Source organism: Harpia harpyja, chromosome 2 (genome assembly GCF_026419915.1).
Source record: "Harpia harpyja isolate bHarHar1 chromosome 2, bHarHar1 primary haplotype, whole genome shotgun sequence".
Taxonomy (NCBI): domain Eukaryota; kingdom Metazoa; phylum Chordata; class Aves; order Accipitriformes; family Accipitridae; genus Harpia; species Harpia harpyja.
Window position 1 is genome coordinate 6,277,385 of NC_068941.1, and position 21,392 is coordinate 6,298,776.

General features: G+C 35.7%; 1 protein-coding gene across 3 annotated transcripts in view; it reads left to right on the plus strand.

Moving 5' to 3' along the window:
- The window catches only part of USP53 (ubiquitin specific peptidase 53), a 41,148-nt gene that overhangs the window by 12,841 nt on the left and 6,915 nt on the right, over positions 1-21,392 (plus strand). For 2 of the 3 annotated variants that reach the window (XM_052814167.1, XM_052814177.1), the window contains exons 4-15: positions 3,973-4,107; positions 5,697-5,810; positions 5,897-5,979; positions 6,296-6,401; positions 7,160-7,306; positions 7,833-7,982; positions 8,489-8,660; positions 9,583-9,732; positions 10,935-11,078; positions 11,321-12,053; positions 14,276-14,317; positions 15,271-15,344. In XM_052814167.1, coding sequence (XP_052670127.1) covers positions 3,973-4,107; positions 5,697-5,810; positions 5,897-5,979; positions 6,296-6,401; positions 7,160-7,306; positions 7,833-7,982; positions 8,489-8,660; positions 9,583-9,732; positions 10,935-11,078; positions 11,321-12,053; positions 14,276-14,317; positions 15,271-15,344 — 2,050 coding nt within the window. The remainder of the gene's footprint in view (positions 1-3,972; positions 4,108-5,696; positions 5,811-5,896; positions 5,980-6,295; positions 6,402-7,159; positions 7,307-7,832; positions 7,983-8,488; positions 8,661-9,582; positions 9,733-10,934; positions 11,079-11,320; positions 12,054-14,275; positions 14,318-15,270; positions 15,345-21,392) is intronic. The other variant, XM_052814187.1, reaches the window with a different exon arrangement.

The following is a 21,392-nucleotide window of genomic DNA, read 5'->3' on the forward strand; positions in this document are numbered from 1 at the left end:
ATTTTTGGAAGAATCATCTTTCAAAATGAGGGAATGATAATTTAACTGATTTGTACTAAATTTATATCCCTATCATACATATGTCTGGGTTGACTCTAAGTCATTCTTGTGTAAAGAAACAATTTAGATTTAAGAACATTTGTAACAGATGTTTGTAACAGAAATATTTTCTTGTGTTTAAAGAAGAAATTCTACAGTACACAAATTTTACAGTCTGCTTAAACATAAAACTTTTGTCTATTTAAAGACAGTATAACTTATTTGAAAATTTCTAGCTAGTCTCTCAGATTTTGTTTCTTCTATTTGCATGCATATGCTTTTGTTCTTTCCTGTAGCAGTAGAATACAGTTCTTACTATATTACTGTCTGATAAGGTCTTAAGATTCTTTTTTACTCAGTAGTTGATGGTAATGGTGCAGAACTTAATTGTTCAGTTTGTAAGTAATGAAGGGCAGGTAGTGGTAGTGGAAAACTAATGAAAGCTGGTAACTTTTTAGTGTTTGAAAGTAAGTCAGATCAACATATCTTAACTAGTGCATAAAACTTGCACTTCAAACAGTTTTGTAACTCATCTGAAGTCTGTAAACAAATGTCGAATTCTGTTAGGTTCTTACTGCTTTTACTGGACTGGTATTTGGCTGCCTGCAGTTACTAGGGAAGTAGCTGTAAGTATGACGACTGTTTCATCGGGATAAAAATCCCAGTGAAAAAATGTATACGGTTTGGTTTTGTGGGTTTTTTTTAGTAGGATGCACTTTCTACTCTTAGTGCAGTTTGACAGCCAAGACACTTTTGGGATTCTAATACAGGACTGTAGAATGACTGTAGAATGTATAGTCAAATACAGTAGTAGATATAGTGATATGCAGAACTGGGAAGCACTCATCTGGAGGGAGCTGAAAGGAACAACGCTATTTGAAAATGTAGTTCATTGAGGAAGTGTTTTTTTGACAATGCTAGATTGTAGGCACGGATAAGCCAAGTATTTTAGAGTTTATTCTCGGGGAGTTTCACAGACCAAACCTTGTTACTGAATGAACATTTTAGGCAAGAACTGTTTGCAGTGACATTTATTTAATCTTTTAGGAGGTGTATAATCTGTGTACCATGTAGTTTTTTCCAGCTATTTTTAGTGTTTATCATGATTGCAGTATGGTACAGCTGGTTTCGAATGTGTGTCTGTCTTCTTCCAAACATAGTTTTTTCTAAATGGTGCCATTTTATTTCTTTGGTTAAAATGGTGAATTTTAAAAAGCCAACAGATTGAAGTTGGTTGAGACTACCCATATTCAGACTAACTTCCTGAGGCTTTTATTCCAACCTTTTTACAAGCTCTTGACTCTACAGAACTTGTTGGGGCTTTTTGTTTTGCCAGTGTTTTGAGGCACATCGTGTTCTTCTGTGTGCTGGACACTTGATCTTGTTAGTACATAAAGTCCAGACCATAACTCAGGCATACCTTTGTTTTCAGGTAAAATCTTGTGTCTGTCTTGGGATGATAGCTTTAGTTTCCTGGAGTTTCGTGTGTATAGGGATTCATGTTCGTATCAGATGTCGTAACACAGAGTAAACTTTATGGCCTTTTCCTTTTGATTTGACCTATATTACATGAGAAGTTTGGTCATATACAGTCTTATTCAATGCTGCACTGGAACCGCCTTTAAGAAATGAAGAGGGGTTGAAGGGTGACAATTGCTGGAATGTATGTGTTACACTACATACTCTTGATAACTTATCATATTGCTGAAATCATAGTAAAAATAATGTAGCAGCTTCAGTGTGCTCAGAAACATGAAGCAGGTAGTGCTCATGGTGTGTTGCAATTGAACCTGTGACTAATGAATCGTTCCATTCTAGCAGTGCACTTGTGAAGACCAGGTGCTTCTTTTTTTCAAGCTAAACATACCACTTGCTGTACCTTAATACCCTCTCTTTTCCTGTAGTTTTGGGGGCTCCAGTACAAAGAAAGATAGGTTTTGCATCACTTTAAGTCACCTTCCAAAGCAATACACTAGCTTCAGCTGCTTCGTAAGGCTGCTGTAATTTAGGACGTGAAATTTTCTTTATTCTTTCAAGTATCTGTTCTTGAGGGATTGATTACCCCCATGATGCATCTTGTGCGATTTATCTGAATGGCTTACTGTACCTGAGTATTTTGCACTGCCTGACTGTCATGTCTTCCTGTTTTGATGTTCCCAAGAATACTGATAAGAAGTGGTATTGCTGCCTGTTCTAAAATTGGTTAGAATGGGATTAGTTACTGTTTTAACAGTATAGTTGTGACCTTTGTAACTCCATGGCCAGTAGCCTAGGTACTGAACTCAAAACATTGTGGTGGTTAACTCATTTGGAATTATCTGTCCTCAGTCATTATGGACGTTACTAGTTTTGCTTTCTTGGCTTTTTAGAGATACTGCGTGAGTGATTCTGTTTGTTTTGTGTTCAGAATCTGGGGCATTTTGATTTTTCATGCAGTGTATATGCTGGAGGAGGATGTATTTCAGTAACTTGTTTGTGACTTGGGGAGTTTTTTGGAGGCGGGGTTTTTTTTGGTGGTCTTGGGCTATTTTAACCCCTCTTACTTGTTTACCAATGAAGAAGGCTATTTTATCTATATCAGCCTCTCCTATAAACTATAAGCATAGCCAATAAATTCTGTTTTGCTTCAGTTCAATCCATTAACTTTTTCTTTTGGTGGTGTTCCAAGAGTTAAATATGCTCTTTTCTCCTCTGGATAACAGTGGGTGGGACTTTGACTATGCAGGCCGCTAAAATGAACATACATATCTGCATAACTGCTTGTCTGTACTTTTTTTTTTTTTTTTTTTTTAGCTGGACATGGAAGGCTAATTTTGAATGTTTACATTGAGATATTGACTGTAATTTTTATCAGTAGTCCATGCTTTTTGTTATGAAAGGGACGTTTAAATATTTGACAGACACTGACCCTGGAATGCATCATGGTTAAAACGCTGCTTTCTGTTAGCACTGAAACTTTGCTTATCTGTTGTATCTTTGCCTACTGTCCAGATTTTTTTAACTGTAGGAGGCCTGTGTGAAGAATGCATATCCTTATTTATATTTTACACGGCTTTTCCTGATTTGCTTTGACTTTATTATCTTCATTTTTCTCTAAAGTTTGACTTAGAATTCTTGATAGTGGAATACACCCTTTAATATCTGCAAATGTTTTCTCATTCCATTAATAGATTTTAATTTTCAGTTCTTTCAAAATCAACCTCCCTTACTTGCTAAATGATGAGGTCACTTGCATATGTATCTCTGCCAAAAAGAAAAGTAGTAACCAACTATCTCTTCTGGAAAATGAAGAAAAAATCAAGTGCAATTTATTCTCATGTTCTGCAACTGCAGATATTGACCTGTTTTCTTGTATTGTGTGCACTGGTTTAGCAGAGAGTTGATTTAATGGCAAGGATTATCAGCATTTTATCTAATTTATGGGAATTTTTTGCATATCCATAATTTTAATAGAGACACTCTCATGTCTGAAGTAGTAATATAAATGTTACATTATTTAATGAATGATGGTGTTTAACCTGAGTGGTATTACATTATGCCTTAAGAAATACACACCATCTGTAAAGATGAGATACATATGCATGAACCGCCATTCCAGTGGCCAAATTAAAAAAGCTGCATAATTACAGACCAGGGCTTGTGATGCTTCTGGGAGCTGAAGTCAATCGCTTGCATTTTTATATACTTCTATGTTGTTTCTCTACTGGATCACAGTTCAGTTTGGTAGCTTAACTTCTTACAATGGAATGAGTACAAGAACACAGAACCTACATAACTGTAAGACAAAACAGTAATTTCTGAAGTTGCATAGATTTATAAACATTCTGTATATTTGCTGTTTAGGCATGGTGCATAAGAGCTGATGTTATTTGTGTAGAACCACAGTGTCTAGTCAAGTGGCTAATGAAGCTAAGTAATCATATTTCTTCCTAGGCAATATTTTCACAATTTCAACACAGTCGAGAAAAAGCACTCCCATCAGATAATATGAGACATGCCCTGGCAGAAAGTTTTAAGGATGAACAGCGTTTCCAGCTTGGATTCATGGATGATGCAGCAGAATGCTTTGTAAGTGTTCTTTGTGATAGTTGAGTAGAATTACATTAGTTTTGTGCACGCCAAGCTGGCCTGTTGTTTTGATAGCTCCAGGCTCACAGGTGGGATACAACTGACATAATACTACTGACCTTCTTTATGCCAGTTTAGGGGAATGGACACATGGAGTAAGTGTCTGGTAATGTGGCATGGAGTAATCTTGCATTTGCTCCGTACTTTTTCCCTAACTGCGTAGTTCAGGCAGGGGGGATATGTGAAACATCGTTACTACAGGAGGTCAGCGAGCATGATGAACTCTAAATCACTCCTAAAAGTTTTTGGATGGGGAGAAGCATTATTGTCTTGGGAGAAGAGGCACCTATAGATTGGAATATGTAGTCTGTTCCTCCAAGTATTCTCTCATCAGCTATTGAAATATGTTCCATTACAACTAGCCAGCTCATTACTGAAGACTTCTGCAGAAGAGATTTCCATTTTCTTATCCAAGAGTGAACGAATACATGAAGATCTTGACTCTTGCTGCAATTACTTTCTGCCTTTATGAAGAGTCTCATTGAAAAACATGAGCCATTACTGTGGCCATAAAAGATGATTCAAGATCGCATAGAACACTGGCAAAGAAGCCTTTCTAAGAAGTCCTGTATTAGACAATGAAAATTGTTCACCATAAAAAAAAAAAAAAAAATCAGTGTTAACCTTCAGGCACAGATTTGAGGGACAGAAAATATGGTTGCTGCTTTGATTACTTTCAGCTTTGGACATCCTTTGGAAGTATGCACAAATGAATACCTACCTGCCAGATGCATTTTCACATACCTAGGAAAAGCCAGTGGAGAAGTCCTGAAAGTGGCTGTTTGAGATCTTGCAGTCAGGTTAATGGATTGCAGTCATTAAAGAGAATCTCTCATTAGTACTCCATATAATCAAAATGCATTTGGACCTGGGAAGGAATCAGCTGTCTGAATGATCTATCTGAATAGATTCACTTCTTCCCATTACCTCTGATGTTTTTGTCAAAAGAAGTAAAAATGGCCAGGCTGATTCAGGGGCCAAACTGATGACAATCATAGTACTTTTTTGTTTCTTTTCCTTTCCTTTAAGGTTAAAAAGTGAGACTTGGAATGGGATGAGGCGTGTGCTATTTATGAGCGTTTTCCATGCTTCCGTCAGTGATACTTGTTGTGTTGGCGCATGTGCTAAATGTGATCAGATTGATACGCAGAGAAAAAGCGTGAAGAACTGAGAGGCCTGATTCAAAAAATATTTCAGTCATTGCATGCAATGACATTAATATCATGTCTTATTGTAAGAACAGCTTTTTAAATTTTTCTTGAAGATTCACTTCCTTCAAAGGAGAATGCACTCTGGAAAAACAGTTGGGTAACTGTTGTCTAATGCTGTTTTGTTAATGTTTGGAAATCTTGAGATGAAGAGAATTCCCCTCCGCTGGGTTGTGAATAGGGACAGAATTAAATACGTGTTAAAGTTGTAGGTGGACTATTTGGAGCCAAGGGGAGTAGTTGGAGTATTAAACTGTAATGTTGCTTATATATTCTGACTTCGTCAGTTCAGTTTATATTTACATTATTATTTCTATTTAGGAAAATATCCTTGAGAGGATTCATTTTCACCTAGTGCCAAACAGTGAGACAGATATGTGCACTTCAAAATCCTGTATTTCTCATCAGAAGTTTGCTATGACACTGTATGAACAGGTCAGACCTTTATTTGATAGCTTTAACAAATAATTTGTTTCCACTGTCTCGAGTAAATAAAAACAAAAGTATATTTATTTTTGTAGTGTGTATGTCGCAGTTGTGGAGCATCATCAGACCCATTGCCTTTTACAGAATTTGTGCGTTACATTTCTACCACAGCCCTGTGGTAAGAGCTTTTATTCTTGTACCTGATTTTTCTATATACACCCTTCCAATAATAAGCAAAGCATGCCAGAGAAATGCTGTGTTAAAAATGAATGTGTATTCCTTTGTTAAAATGTGTTTTTGAGACACTGTCCAAAAGTAACATTTGGATTTCAAAAGCAAGATGTAGAGAGAGCTTGACAAAAAGTATGTATTGTTATTGTTTTACCTCTCTATCTTTTCTTTTTAGTCATAAGATATAGTTAATTGAGAGTTGACTGAAATCTGTTATCTCGTAAGAAGGGAGATCCACAGTTACTTCCATTTATTTTTTACAGTAATGAAGTAGAAAGAATGATGGAGAGGCATGAACGTCTCAAGCCGGAAATGTTTGCAGAATTGCTGCAGGCAGCAAATACTACTGATGACTACAGAAAGTGTCCTGTAAGTAAACAAACATGTTGCATTACTTTAAGATACAAGGGAGAACTTTTTAGCATATTAAATCAGGATAAATTATTCCCCTAAAAGCAGGATTACCTGTGGCCACTTCAGCACAGTCCAGCTTAGAGTAACAAAGCCCTTAAATTTATATTTTATTGTTACAGTTATAGATAAACATGGTATTGTAGGTACAAGTGGCCTGTTTAGAAAGTCGAGTTATTAGGTCTGTGTTTTATTCTTCATATTCAACATAGAGCTAAGTGGCTTTGATTAGTTGGAAGAGGTGTATTTTCTGATTGAAGCTGCTTTAGTTCATTTGTGCTTCTGTTGACAAAAACAGTCTCTTTTAGCTTGTTCTACTTAATTCTTCTCTACCTTAAATGGTTCTGTGTAAATACCATTAATTTAGGAACTATAGAAAAGTACACAAGAACATACAGACCTAAGCTTAAATGATGAAATGGAGGGCGAACAACAGACAAATTGTTATGGTGACTTGGATGTTTTCAGAGATTTCTGTTTTAAGGTGGTGATTGGATGTAGAAGTTTAGCTGTAGTCTTCATCAGAGTGTTTTTATGATGAAGAATTTCATCCTTAAATTGTTAGAAACAAACACCATAATTAAATCTGATAATTAGAAGAAGTTGCAGAGTTGTTTTGTTGCACTATTTCTTGTCTACTAACTTAACTTTGGACTGCCATTTTTTAAACATCTTTGTTTTCCCTCCCATCACATTTTTTTTTTTCCTTTTTCTAGAGTAACTGTGGTCAAAAAATAAAAATTCGTCGTGTTCTTATGAATTGTCCTGAGATTGTCACAATCGGTTTAGTCTGGGATTCAGAACACTCTGACCTGACAGAAGAGGTTATGCGGAATCTGGCAACACAACTTTATCTTCCTGGGGTATCTGACCTAAAACTTACTATTTGCTTATTCTAAATTTCATTTAACATGTATTTTATGTATATGTAAATAGATACAAAATATAAAAAAAATATATACACACACACATACATATTTTTAAAACACAATTTAACTTCAAAGTTTATGTCTACTTTTACCATTCTTTATAATGTGCTGCTTGATGCAGTTTCTGTGAGAGGAAAAAGTCCTGTCAGAATTGTTGGTCTTGTGCCTAAGTACAAAGATGAATGTAGGTGAATTCCTAGTTGAAAATCGAGGGATATCATGTTCAGTTTGAAATTTGTGGAATTATTCCAGAGCATTATTGTTTTACCCTTTCAACTATGCAAAAATAAATGTTAAAATAGACCTAATAAGTGCAAAAATCATTACTTATACTCATGAAAAATTGTATAATGCAACAGGGTGTTTAATACCGGTTGCCTTGGTGAAATGCCAGTAGTACGTCTGGAAGTTGATGCTGAATGTTTTACACATATTTTAAAATACATGACCATTTTTACAGCTGTTTTATAGAGTCACAGATGAAAATGCCAAAAATAGTGAACTTTTTCTTGTGGGAATGATTTGCTACACAAGCCGACATTACTGTGCCTTTGCCTTTCATACCAAGAGTTGCAAATGGGTGCTGTTTGATGATGCTAATGTAAAAGAGGTAAATACTTTTTTTACAGCTACCAAATTTAGTGATCTTTACTTTTCTAGAATGCGTTCTTCTGACACCAAACTTGAAACAAGTCAAACAAATGTCTCTCTTTTAATAAACCTTTAGTTTTGTAAATCAGTTTTCAGAAATTAATTTTAGAAATTAATTTTAGAATTGACTTCACTACAGTTCTGCCTTCCAAATGCCCAGTGTTTCAGAATGTTAATGCGCTTGTCTACTGTTAAATTTGTACTTCGTGTACTGAAAAAGAAGACCTATTTACTGGCAGCTGTATTCATAGTGTTGATGTTCTGACTGTTAGCCCATGTAATAACACTGGTTCTAGCTTTTTGCTGCAATTTATATAAACTCATGTGTCAAAATTTGAATCTTAATGTACCTTTGAAATTGGGCATTTGGTACCTGTTGCTTAATAAATTACTCTTTCCATTCTTTCGGGTTCAGTGCTGTTGATAAAGTTTTGGGGTTTTGTTTTGGTTTTTGTTTTTTCTTAGATTGGAACAAAATGGAAAGATGTGGTCTCCAGGTGCATTCGATGTCACTTTCAGCCATTGTTGCTATTTTATGCTAACCCAGATGGCACAGCTGTATCTCCAGAAGATGCTCCAAAGCAGATTATTCACTGGTCTCAATGCAAAGCAGCAGGAGGAAATGGGGAAGACTTGGGTAATTAAGATTTTTTTTTTTTTTTTTTTTTTTAATAACAGTATCAACTATATTTCTGAAATGGGGATTATAAAGGAGAAGGTAATAGATTAGCTGCTTTCTTCTTAAATACTTTTATCAATAATTATCGATTAAAGGGTCTCAAAAGAAAATAGATTAGTGTATGTATTCAATATTAGAACTGTTTGTATTATGTCTGATAAGGGAATACAAATTGAGACTCATGGATAATGGGGAAAAAAGATTTTTCTATTGTAGATTATTCATAACTACACATAATTTCAGTAATTTCAGAAGAAAATCTTGGTATATTTGTATATGTGGGTGTTCTGTGTGTATTGATATATTTAAAATACCATAAAAAACTTTAAGTACAGCTTCATACAAATACAGAGATACATTTGGAGCATGTGTGTTTGTATATGTGTGTGTGTGTATATATATATACACACAGAGCGCGATTCAGAACTTTGGGGAAAAATCAGAAGGAGCTGCAGGAAACTTTTCTCCAAGATTCATGTAGCATAAGCCTCAATATGTAAGAATCCAGTCTTTTGGTTCTGTAGTTTGTACTGCTGTCTTTGTTAAACATAACATACAAGTAAATTAAATAAAAGGCTGATTGAATTTGACATGTTCGTCTTCACATAATGAATAGCAATAGGACATAGACTGCTTCAGGGAAGAAAGAATTGAGGACCGTGTTCCACTACAGTCTACCACTGTAAATATGGCAATATATAAAATATTACAGAACCTTGCTGCCTAACATACTGAAATGTGGTGTGGTTTTTTTGTGAGGTTTTTCTTTTGTTTGTTTTTTTAATCTGCAATTAAAAAGTTTTCTTATTTTTAATTTGGATATTAGAAACTTTAAATTAGGAAGCCTTTCATTTCTAAAGATAGATGTGTTATTTGATAGGATTTGAAAAGCATTCTGCTCCTAAATCAGACCACATGAAAGAGAATGGAGTTGGAGACCCCACTAATCAAAAGAGTAATAAAAAACTTCAGCCAGATAATACAGTATTCAGTAGAAGCCATCTTCAAGCTAGTAGTGGTAGAGGTCCAGGTATGTATTCATCACACCACATTCCAACCCCCAAAACCACCCCAAACCTGTCTTACTATGAAATACTTCAGGTGATAGCATTTCAGGTATGTGCTAACCTCTGGACTAGAACCATTTCTAAAGGAAGAATTCCATCATTGACTTGAATCAAACTTTGAATAACAACTAATGTTTAAGTAATATCTGCCATGGAATGTTAACTTTTCTGGAGAACTGTAAAGGCAACATTTTTTTTCTTACCCCTCATTATTCCTGCACTAAATTGGCTCTTGAGGCCTTGATCCGTTTCTCAAACATCATCATGCCTTCCAATCACATTGTCGGTTAAAAAGCACATTAGAAACTTGAAGCCAAGTGATCTTTTCGAGCATGTGGTATGGCTCTGGATTGCTGGCTATTTGAGGAACACTGCTCCCCAATAGTATTGTGACATGCAGCATTATTTGTAGTCCTGTATATTAATGGACTGTATCTTATGTTTGGAAAGAATAGTAAAAAAAGTTGTCTTATCTGTTTAAAAGTCCATTCTATCTGTATACTAGGCTTCCAAGCAAATCAAGCTGTGAGAAGTCATATGAGACAGTGACTTCTGCGTTACTTATCAGTGCCTTTGCTCTGAACTCCCCTACTTCTCAGGCGGAGAGATGCTGCTTTCTCTTGAAATGTTTCTCCTCTTTGTTGTTGAATTCCTAGATTTTTTAAAACTGAGAAAGCTCAGCTTGGTAACTCTTCTTTTGATGGAGTGATAACTCAAAAATGGTCAGTATTTACCTTTTCAGAAATAGAAGGATTTGTTTTCATGAACAGTGATTATGGTGTTTTATTAAAAGTAAATCTTCACATTTAGACAAGATGAAACTTAGATTCATGTTTTCAATATAATTCATAAAATTTCATGTAAATAGTATATGCTTTGAAAATGGCTTGAGCATTCAGTTTTGATAAGAGGTGTTTGTAAGACATACTTGACATAATGCTGCTCTGGTTACTTTCATTAGCTCCATTTAGTGGACTCCTTGGAGATACCTATACATTTAAATCTATACTATACATCTGTCTTTTTTAATCCATGTTATGTAATTCATTAGTCTTTTTAAGTAGTACTAATATTAACTAAATGTTATGGTACATAAATATATTTGTGTATTTTGATGATGAATGACTTTTTAGTAATGATCTTTGACAAAAAGTATTTTTTGCAGCTAAGTTAGGTTACAGCGATCAAAAGGACAGGCTAAAGGACATATCCAGAGAGTGTGCTCAGAAAGCTGCTGATATGAAAAACTTCTCATCTTTACGAAAAGATGCAGACAGAGGACCAAGAAAAGAGTCTGGGAGACAAAGAGGTACATTTTAAAAATATGACCAGAGAATCAATGGGTTAAGTAGTTTTTAGTATCAATACTAGCTGTGCAGTATTGTTTTCTTCTAAGAGAACACACTGTAAGATTAGAGTTTCCCAGTTTTCAGTATTCTGAAATATGTAGTGAATTTGTTGAGATAGTGTAAGAAACACAAGTACTGTAACAATATCAGTTAAATATTAATAATAACTTTAATGGACCTTTTTTGTTTTTCTTTTTGTAAGACTTGATTGGGGAAGATCGTTCCAATGTTAAGTCGGGGTCTCCTCCCGTTGGAAATGGATTTAGACACTGTGCTGATCAGCGTATATACAGCAGCCAGGGAAGAGGCTCCTATAAGCATGACGGTGCACCTCACCAAGCAAAGCTTTCTGTACAAGTGCTTGGATCAAATAAAACAGAAGCGTTTCCTGCTGGGGAGAAACCAATGATCAGGACCCGGACTGATGGTGTCACTGGCTATGATACAGACACCAGTCAAGACTCTAGGGAAAAAGGAAGTAGCAGCAGCAGCAGAAGCAGAAGTAAAGGTTGGAAACCTATGCGAGAGACACTAAACGTAGACAGCATTTTCAGTGAGACTGAGAAAAAACAGCATAGCCCAAAGCACAAGGTAAATCCGAACAGTAAATCTAAGCATGAAAAGGAGCGAAGCTTTAACCATTGGCCAAAAGAGAACCAAATCCAGAAAGGTTTAATGACTATATATGAAGATGAAACAAAACAGGATACAGGAAGTAGAAGTTCACTGGATTCAGAGGGAAAAGGGAATGCTGAAAAAAGCAAAGGATTTACAGAGAGAAAAATCCACAGTGATAACTGGCAAATTCAGAGGACAGAATCTGGATATGAAAGCAGTGATCATATCAGCAATGGATCTGCAAATCCGGACTCGCCCATTATTGAAGGAATCAATCTGGCAGATGTCAAGAATGTTAAAGAAAATGCTTCCTGCAGGTAATGCAAATGCTCTTAGAACTTGCATAGATTGTATTTGCAGAAAAATAAGTTGTTCTAATGTTTATGTGTTTTTTCAAAAAAACCCAAACCAAAACAAAACAAAAAACCCAAACCAAAAAACAAGAAAACGTGCTCTGGGAGTTTATACACTTGAGGTCAGGTATGTAGAAAGCTGGCAACTTACCTAGAAATAAGGGTACGGACAATTAAGTGTTAACTTTACTTTCACTCTGAGGCTGCAACAGTAGTTCTGTTTGGAAGGCACTGAACCACATTATTATGGCACTGAGCCAGAACTGGTAAGCCCTGCTGAGGGGCAGGGTGTGTTAATTTGAAATAATTGCTATACTTCTTTAGTTACAAGTTTTTTTAGACTGTGGGTAACTTGCCATCTGTAATGGAATACAAGTGTCTATATCAATCATATCTGTAACAGTTGTACAGACAGTCCCCTGACAAGGAGATGGGTATGGCAGTAGGTGAATCTTGTATACTGTTCCTAGTCATTGTTCTGAAATTCAGTTTTCTAGAACACCTCAGGTATATATTGAGCATTTGATAATTGTTTGACCTGTTTGAAAGAAATCTTTGCTGAAAAGTGTAGAATTAAAAAAAAAGTGGTGAAAAATGTGGTTAGATGAATTGATGTATGCTTACTAACAAGTATGTTGCCCAGAGATGTTGTGGAGTGTCTGACTGTGGAGATACTCGTAACCCAACTGGACATGGTCCTGGGCAGCCCACTGTAGTTGACCCTGCTTGAGCAAGGGCGGGTTGGACTAGATGATCTGAAGAGGTCCCTTCCAACTTAAATGATTGTGTGATGCTGTGAAATACAAAGTTATAAACCTCCCACATGTGGTTTTCTGTATTGTGTGTCTTAAACTGTATGTGGAACATAGTTCCTACTAGAACCCATACATTCTTCTTTCGAATCTTGTTTATATCCATAAAATGGAATGTGAGACCAAGCCTCACGGATGACGGCTAAATTTGAGCAAATTTTTGGACATATGTTTTCATGAAAAGTTATTTTTATGGAGGAAGAGAATAGCCAATACCAGGAAATGAAAAGGCTCTGACTTCTCTGAGCACAGATGCAAAATTTTAAAACTTATTTCATAAAGTATTGTAGCAAGTTATCAAAACAAATTTTTTTTTTATTTAAAACATACAAAATACAGCTTCTGTATGAATTGAAATGTCTTCAGTTATTTTGGAACTGCAAGAAAGCAAAATCAGTCATGTGCTTAGTTCATAGTTTCCTAGGGAATTATTTTCTTTCGCATATAGAAGCATAAACAAGGACATAAAAATGGCCATGCCAGGATAGGGCCAAAGGTTCATCTAACATGCATTCAGTCTATACCAGTAGCCAGTAGCAGATGCTTATGAAGGACAACAGCAGACAGAGTGGTATTTTGTAAGTGCATTCTTTTGGCCTGTTGTATTTGGGTGCTTTATGGACTTTCTGAACTGGAATTCATGACTGTGGTGTCCACTTCCCATTAAAAAACACTTTTTACCTCATGCCTTTATCTATTCCCCTCTTCCCCCCCCCACTTTCCCCTCCCAACAAACTGTATAAAACCCCACTATACAAAAACCTTATGGGCTTTTTATTGGATAATGATATAAATATGTATAAAGCTGCTCCCAGCCATGTTTATATTTTCAGTGTTTACGGTTGCCTTGAACCATGATTTCTATGTTTAGAACCATTCTATGCCTCATTTTTCAATATGCCTGAGAGGTAATGGGATGCTCAAATACTGCATGTGTCTTTTCATGAGAGACAATATAATAAACTTAAAACAACTTAGTTCATTAAGAATCTGCTTACACTGTTGTTTAAATATTTGTCAAATAAAAAAAAAAAACCATATGTACTTTATCCAAATACAAAAGACTTCTTGGGACTTCCAGAAGGATTTTATATGACCGGTAATTAGAATTGACCGGCAATACTCACTAGTTCCCTCCTAACCATTCAGACTTTGTCTCATAAAAACAAACAAACCCCAAATTAATTACTTGGAAGTTTTTAGAAGGTGGAAAAAAATTACTTAGCGTTTTGTTTGCTGTTAGGTTCTTTCTCCATTCTTCCTTTTTCTTTCAGTATTTTTCTTGTTTTCTTGTCCTTTCAATAACAAGAGTTTGGGTTTGTTTTTTTTTAATTGTCACTCTGTATCTTCTTCCCTGCCTTACTCTTGGAGAAGGAAGGAATTGGCAGGGTGTTTGTCAGCTCCCTATCTGGACTGGTAAGGCATGCTTTTTGCTTAACTAAACCAGCAAGATTTAGTAAATCTGGTGATTTTTTTTTTTTTTAATTTTTTTTTTCTTCTCTTGGGTTTGTTGCTGTTTATCTTCCAGTGTTCTTCCAGTTTAAGAAAAAGGTTTTAAATGAAAATCCATATGAATGAAAGACCAAGTGGCAATCAGAACTTAGAAGAATGATGTTTGTTGTCACAACAAAGTATTAGTGAATAGCAAAATGTCGAACTAGGAAAATGGACAAGATAGAATGTTAGCTAACAGGTTACATGAACTTAAGATATTGATACTGATGAGATTTTTGCATTTTTAGAAAACTTAAGCTTTTCATAGTCAGATGCTGCTATATGTTTAACTTTGAAATATTCAGGGTGTAAACTATTAACACTGAAAAATGTATTTGTTTCAGACATGGGTGATACTGATGACAAATTCATAGTTCTTTCTCATAGGTGACATAATTTTTTTATTGTTGATAACTTTGGGAACCAGCTGTCTTTATTAAGCAGGCTGATGTAATATTAAGATCAAGAAAATTTGCTTTTTTATGTGCTGCATATTAGGCATCCTGCTATTGTACTCTAGAGTAAGGCTGGGACGAGTGGGCATCCAATCTCCAGAACAAACTGGGAACACCAGCCTTACAAACTATATATTTTTTATCTGTCCATATTAAAGGATTCAGGTCATCCTGAATTCATCTGCATCTGCACAGCCTGTCATGTGTGGGAACAGTGTTAAAAGTATTAAAGGGCCACCCCTACTATCTTATGTATCTTCTGTGAAGTGTGTGTGCTAGTAAAAAAAGTGACAGTGATGATAACAAGAGTCAGTTTTGCACAGGCAAAGTTTTTATGGTTGTATGCACTCCAGGCAATAAAGTTTGTGATCATACATAAATAGTTTAAGCCTTCAAATTACATGTATGCTTCTTTTACAGTGAACAGAACTTGTCAACCAAAAAAGCTGACAATGTGTTACATTCAGTATCCCAGCAGAACAGAAACTTTTATGGTAAGAACTTTAACTTGTATAAATAATAAGAAGTTTTCTAAAAATAATTTAGATGTACCAAAATTTTAATGCTAACTTATTAATATCATACAGGAGATGGACAGATTTCTGATTAGCCTTTTGTATTTTATAATTTTGCTGCATAAGTTAATGTCATGATATTTCATAAAATTGTTAAATGTATATACAATTTATCATTGCTTTCTTTTTTTTTTTTTTTTTTTAACAAGCCGTAATCAAGTATTGCAAAATTAGATAATTTGTGTATCAGGTTGGCTGTATTTAGATGGATTAGAAGAAAATTGGCATGGAATTTGTGGCTGTTTCAGCCAGGATGTTAGGGTTTTTTCATATACTTTTTTCAGTAGAGAGCTCTCTTGCTGACTCATCATAGCCTGTGTACTCTGTGTGTTTTTAAAATGGCAAAATAAATCTGTTTTGTGGTTTTTTTTCCTCCACAGTGAATTCCAAATTTTGTTCTTGTTCATGTTTTTAACCTTTTCAGTGAGTTAGACTGATGGATAAAGATGGAAAGTGTTCATATCCCTTCTTGGTACATTTTGTGGATGTGTGATGTAGCAGCAGTTCAATAACTATCACTTTTTTCAGGGGCATTTAAAACATTCTTTTCCACAAAGCACCTTCATTTATTCAGTTTCTTGGCTTTCTCATAGAGCAAACGTACAGTGTAAATGGATTCCTAGCTATCTGCCATGATACATGGGTTCCCAAATAGAGGGGTTGGCTTTTATCAGTGCTCCACCATCATGTGAAGAAAACTGTTTGTGTTATGATGGTAGCAGCATCAGTGGTTCCTTTCTTCTGTGCTAGGTCATGAATATGCATGATAGGAGTTCACCTGTTCTTAGCATCTCCTTTCAGACAGCAGTGGCAGTGCTCAGTTGTGTGCTGAGTCATGTAAAAGCATGACATGTTTCCCAAACAGTTGTTTCACATGACCTCTAGCACCAAAGTAACAGGCTAGGTGATTTTTTTTTTTTAGTGCTTAGATCTATTTTAAATACGGTATTCTGGTGTGGAAAATGTAAGTATCATTTTGGGAGGCTACAGCTGCTTTATAAATTGTTAGATAATCAGGATACAATGATTTTTCTTGCCACAGCCCTCCTCTCCTGTGTTTTGTTACAAAGCATTTTCTTTATAGGTTGATGGAACAGTTTGTCCTTCCTTGTGCATGTCATCTACCACTGCCTCCTCAGGAAGATGGCCAATGCGTAACTGCTTCTGGCTGGTGTAGGTTATCTGTACAAGAAGTGAAAACACTATTGTTCACTAGTATTAGTGATTTTACCAAGGCCTGTAGTGACATGACAAGGGGCAATGGTTCTAAACTGAAAGAGGGTAGAATTAGATTGGACATAAGGAAGGAATTTTTTATGATGAGGGTGGTGAGACACTGGCACAGGTTACCCAGGGAAGTTGGGGATGCCCCATCCCTGGAAGTGTTCATGGTCAGGTTGGAGGGGGCTTTGAGCAACCTGATCTAGTGAAAGATGTCCCTGAACCATGGCAGGGGGGGTTGGACCTTTAAAAAGCCCTTCCAACACAAACCATTCTATCATTTGATGATTCTGTGATTTTTGGATGAGACTATACTGGCATAAAACATCCAGTATAATTCATTTCACTGGCCTTAATTGGTGCTTTCTTTTTAATCCAATGAAAATGATTAAATGTAAATCTCGATTTCTGTTGCTTATATTCTCCTTTGAGAACTTATTTCTCAGTTTTATGTTCTGGCTTTTGGTGGTGTGGTTTTGGTGGTTTTTTTGGTTGGTTGGTTTTTTTAGCAAGTGTGCATGTTTCTTCCTGCCTGCCCCTGCCCCCCCCCCCCCCCCCCCCCCCAAAAAAAGGGGAAAAAGAAAAACCATGGTGATTTTGTTCACTCCCTGTGTTTTCCCCAAAAGCATTTCTATGAGCTTTCTTGGTGGATACTAAGGAAGATTTTTTTAAAAATGTCTGGGTGAACTGTGGTATCATTTGTTTTCCTTCAAGATATGAAGCAATACCAGGAAGAAACACTTGTAATAAGGAAATCTACTTCCTTTTACATACTAATATGTCTGTGGGGTTTTTATAAAGTTGATAAATGCCTTGGCATATAAATATTATAGGTCAGCATGAGGCCAGCCAAAATCATTATCTACTGTTGCTGGAACAATGGAACGGTGCTCATACAAAGAGGTGCAATAAATACTAGGCCACTTCCCCAGGAAATGTTTGATTTTTATAGATATCATACTTCTTTTCAAATAATGTATAGTATAGTTTCTTCCAAGACTTAAACTGGGGGGATGGGTTTGCCATACTACTTTTATCTTTTCTGTCATTATTCCAATTTATTTTTTGGTTGTAGAAAGAGAACTGATTTGGTGTTTGTTTATTTTGACAACAAAAAAACCCCAAACCCCAAATTGATGTTGCATGGAATGCCAAGATCTGTTTTTGTATGACATTTATTCTGATTTAGTTCTGCACTATACTATATTTACTATACCAGTGGGAAAAAACTCCACACTTGGATAGCAAAAAGAAAAAAAACCACCAGTGAAAAATACATGAAGGACTCTGTCAGAATGAAAAGTAGGTGGGTTCAAACAATGTTTGAGCTTAGTAATAATTGTTCTCTGGAGAGAACCATGTACTGTACTTCAGTATACTTAGAGCTTTCAACATGCATTGTACGTTTTCTTTTAAAAAAGTGTTGTGATTGCAGGTGATCCTTAGAGTTAATCATAAAACATTGATGATAAGATCCCATCTATTCAGTTATTCTAATTCAGTAACTAACTTTTGAATAGTTCGGTAACAAAAATACATGTATTCTAAATCCAATGTGAAATTCTTGCGTGTGTGTGTGTTTTGGAAAATACTTTTAGTGGAAGTGATTAATGGACCGAAAAGATATCTGAAGAATTTGATCATTTCACATGTATGTGGGGTTTAAGATTTATGTAGACTCAGCTTTTTGGTTGTCTAAAAAGTGTGTCAGGACACCTTTAGCAAGGACAATAGTAGTCATTTACAGGTATCAGTTGTATTACCTTATGTTACATCTCTGAATATTATGACAAGACATGAATTGGTAGGTAAATAACAAATGGACTCCTAGAAAATAGTACTTAAAGAAATGCTCAGTCCTTTCTGAGAAAGGAATGGAAGGTAAAGAAATCTTTGTTAGCCTTTCATGGCAACTTGAAAAAATATCTCTGGGTGGTTTTTTTGTATGGAAAACTTAGGGAAATAATGTTGCACTTCTGATTATGACCACCGTTTGTATAACTGTGCTTTACCAGTTCCTCATTTTTAACAGGAGCTGAATAAGTCTACTGTTCAGTAATTGAGGAATTCTGTCTCTGACTTACAAAAATAAACTTATTGTTAGAGCATTATAAAGATAGTAACATTGGATCGCACAGTGCTTATGCAGATCAAATGGCTGCTTCTTTCACTGGTAGTAAGCAGTAGATAACTGTAGTGCTGAAGCGAATGTCCCACAAGGCCAATCCCTAATTTGTGTGATCAAACTTTGGCAGGAAAATGTGGATATTAAGAAAGCAGATACAGTATCCTTCATTTATATTAATGAGTTAGTGTTTATGAAGTTTGAACTTGATGAACTGTGGAGGCTAATTTTTTTTTTTGTTTATAAAGAACATGTGACGTGAACAGCGCGAGGGCAAAATTTCCACCCCCACATTCTTAAAGTTGAAGAAAGATTACTATAATTCTTGGAAGTTGGAATGGGCTATAGAATTTTTTTAATGGCTTTTCAGAGCAGTCTGTGTGCTAGCTACTGATAATCATTTTCAGTCATAAAGGGGTTTTAGTGGCTTTCATGACACCCCCCCCCCCGATTCCTAAGGCATAGATGTCTTCATAAAAATGCCACTCCTGACAATTTCAATAAAAGGCATTAATGTTGGGAGGGTTTAAATAAAAAAATAAATCGTAGAAGCCTTGTTTTCTAGATTCCTCCCTTCCTGCACCCCAAAGCTCAGAGCACTTCATTCTTGAACTAACCCTATCAGTAGAATAAGCACTGTGATTAAAATTGGCCAAATGCTTGATGGCCTTGTACTTAAGATGCAGTATTAAAAGCTCCCTGTTTAGTGATCTCGAAAAAGGATGTACTTGGAATCAATGCCTTAAATTAATAATTGCTTCCCTTTGAAAATAAATGCAAAACAGTGTTTTTAATATTACAAATTCAGAGGTTTTCCTATTAATAATTATTAAGCTCAATAGCATGAGACAACACCAACTGAAATCTAGAATCATTCTGAAGCTCTGGTGAGTGTATAAAGAAGAATCGAAATTGCCTTTGTTTATTTGTCACTTCAGAAAACCCCACAAACCATAATTCTGAAAAAGAAAACTCATCTTCTTAGGAAATTCATACATTTATAGTAATAATTTAAAATATGCAACTATACTTAAGAAAATCCAGTTGTTGCCCTTATGGTGCAGTCAATGTATGTAACTGTCATATTTGAAGAATTAAGTAGTGAATTAAAGCATGCAGCTACTTAATTTACTTAACACAAAACAGAAATAAATAAATGTTGGAGTGTCTTTAAATGATAGATTAAAGATTTTGGTTTGAAAAAAAAAAAAAAACCAAAACCAAACCAAACCCTAAACTTTTGAGATTTCCAAATGTAGTCAAGCAGCCCATGAAGATTGAAATGTAAAGCACTGTCACATCTGTAATTCACTTTATTAATGTGAGAAGTTTGCAAGTTTAAAATAGATGATGCAAAGGTCCAGGATTGGGTTATAACAAAGACCTGATAAACTTGAGGCAGATCAGAATGAAGGGAGGGTAATAGTTGGTGTTCTTTGTTGACCGTTGCTTCACTTCAGAACTTATTTAAACTCTCACACATGCGAGTATGCACCACCACCACCCCCCCCCCCCCCCAACAAAAAAACCAACAGTGGAACTTTATTTTCATTTTTTCCAGATGTTTAAAGCCATGGAAAAAATCCACTAATGAATATATAAGACATGTTTTGCACTGAATTTTGCTCCAGAAGGACAGTTTCTTGAATATAAGGACTTTGTTTCTGAAGATGGTCACTGTTTTTTAAAAATAATACTCTATTTTGGACAAGTTATAATGTGTTTACCTTCTTGACTGGGATTATGTTGTTGTTCCACATTTCCAAAGCTTCCAGTAAGTTTGTCTGTCACTTCAGCTGAATACACAAAAATGTCTGGGTTCAGAGAGAGGAATTTGTCGTGCTACTTGCTACAAAAAATATTACACCTTGGTTTTTTTATTGGCAACTTAAAAAAAAAAAAAAAAATTAAAAATCAGGTAGTAAAAAGTACAGGAAACATGTAGCTAAAACACATTAGAAGCAAATTGAATTTAATGTGGTTCCCGCCCCCCCCCCCCCCCCCCCCAAAAAAAAACCTGGGCTTTGCACATTTGTGCAAATGCTCTGTATGTGTAAATGGAGGTATTAGAGGAGAACTTGTCTGTCCTACCTGTTGGCTATAGAATAGCTATTAATCTTTTGAAACTCTGGATTGACTACTCAGCTGTGAAAATAGATGTTCATAAATCTTAAAAGCAGACTGGTTTGTATGTCAAAAACCAGTTACGTTTCATTTATTGGTAAGCTTCTTATGCCCCATTGATAAGGATGTCCGTCTCCAGCTGAGCACGGTGCTTGTGTGTCCCATATTTAGGTTTGCAGAGAACGTAGAGCCAAAATTCCCAGTCGAGTCTGCGTCTGGTTTTAACCATGCATGGATATCCTGTCAGCAGAAGAGAAAATAACACATCTATTTTTAAGTTAGCTGGAATTCTGAAGACACAAACCACCCGGTATCGCTGGGCAGCTTTGGCTGAATGGGTGCTATGGCAAGGAAACAGCTTCTTAACCTTTGCTGCCATCTCCTGACCGATTTGTGGTACTGCCTCTCGGGAGGGCCGAACGTCCTAAATTCCTTGGGGGTTTGGCTTGGAGTAAAAATAAAAAAATTAAAACCTGTAATCTTCACATCAGGCGGTT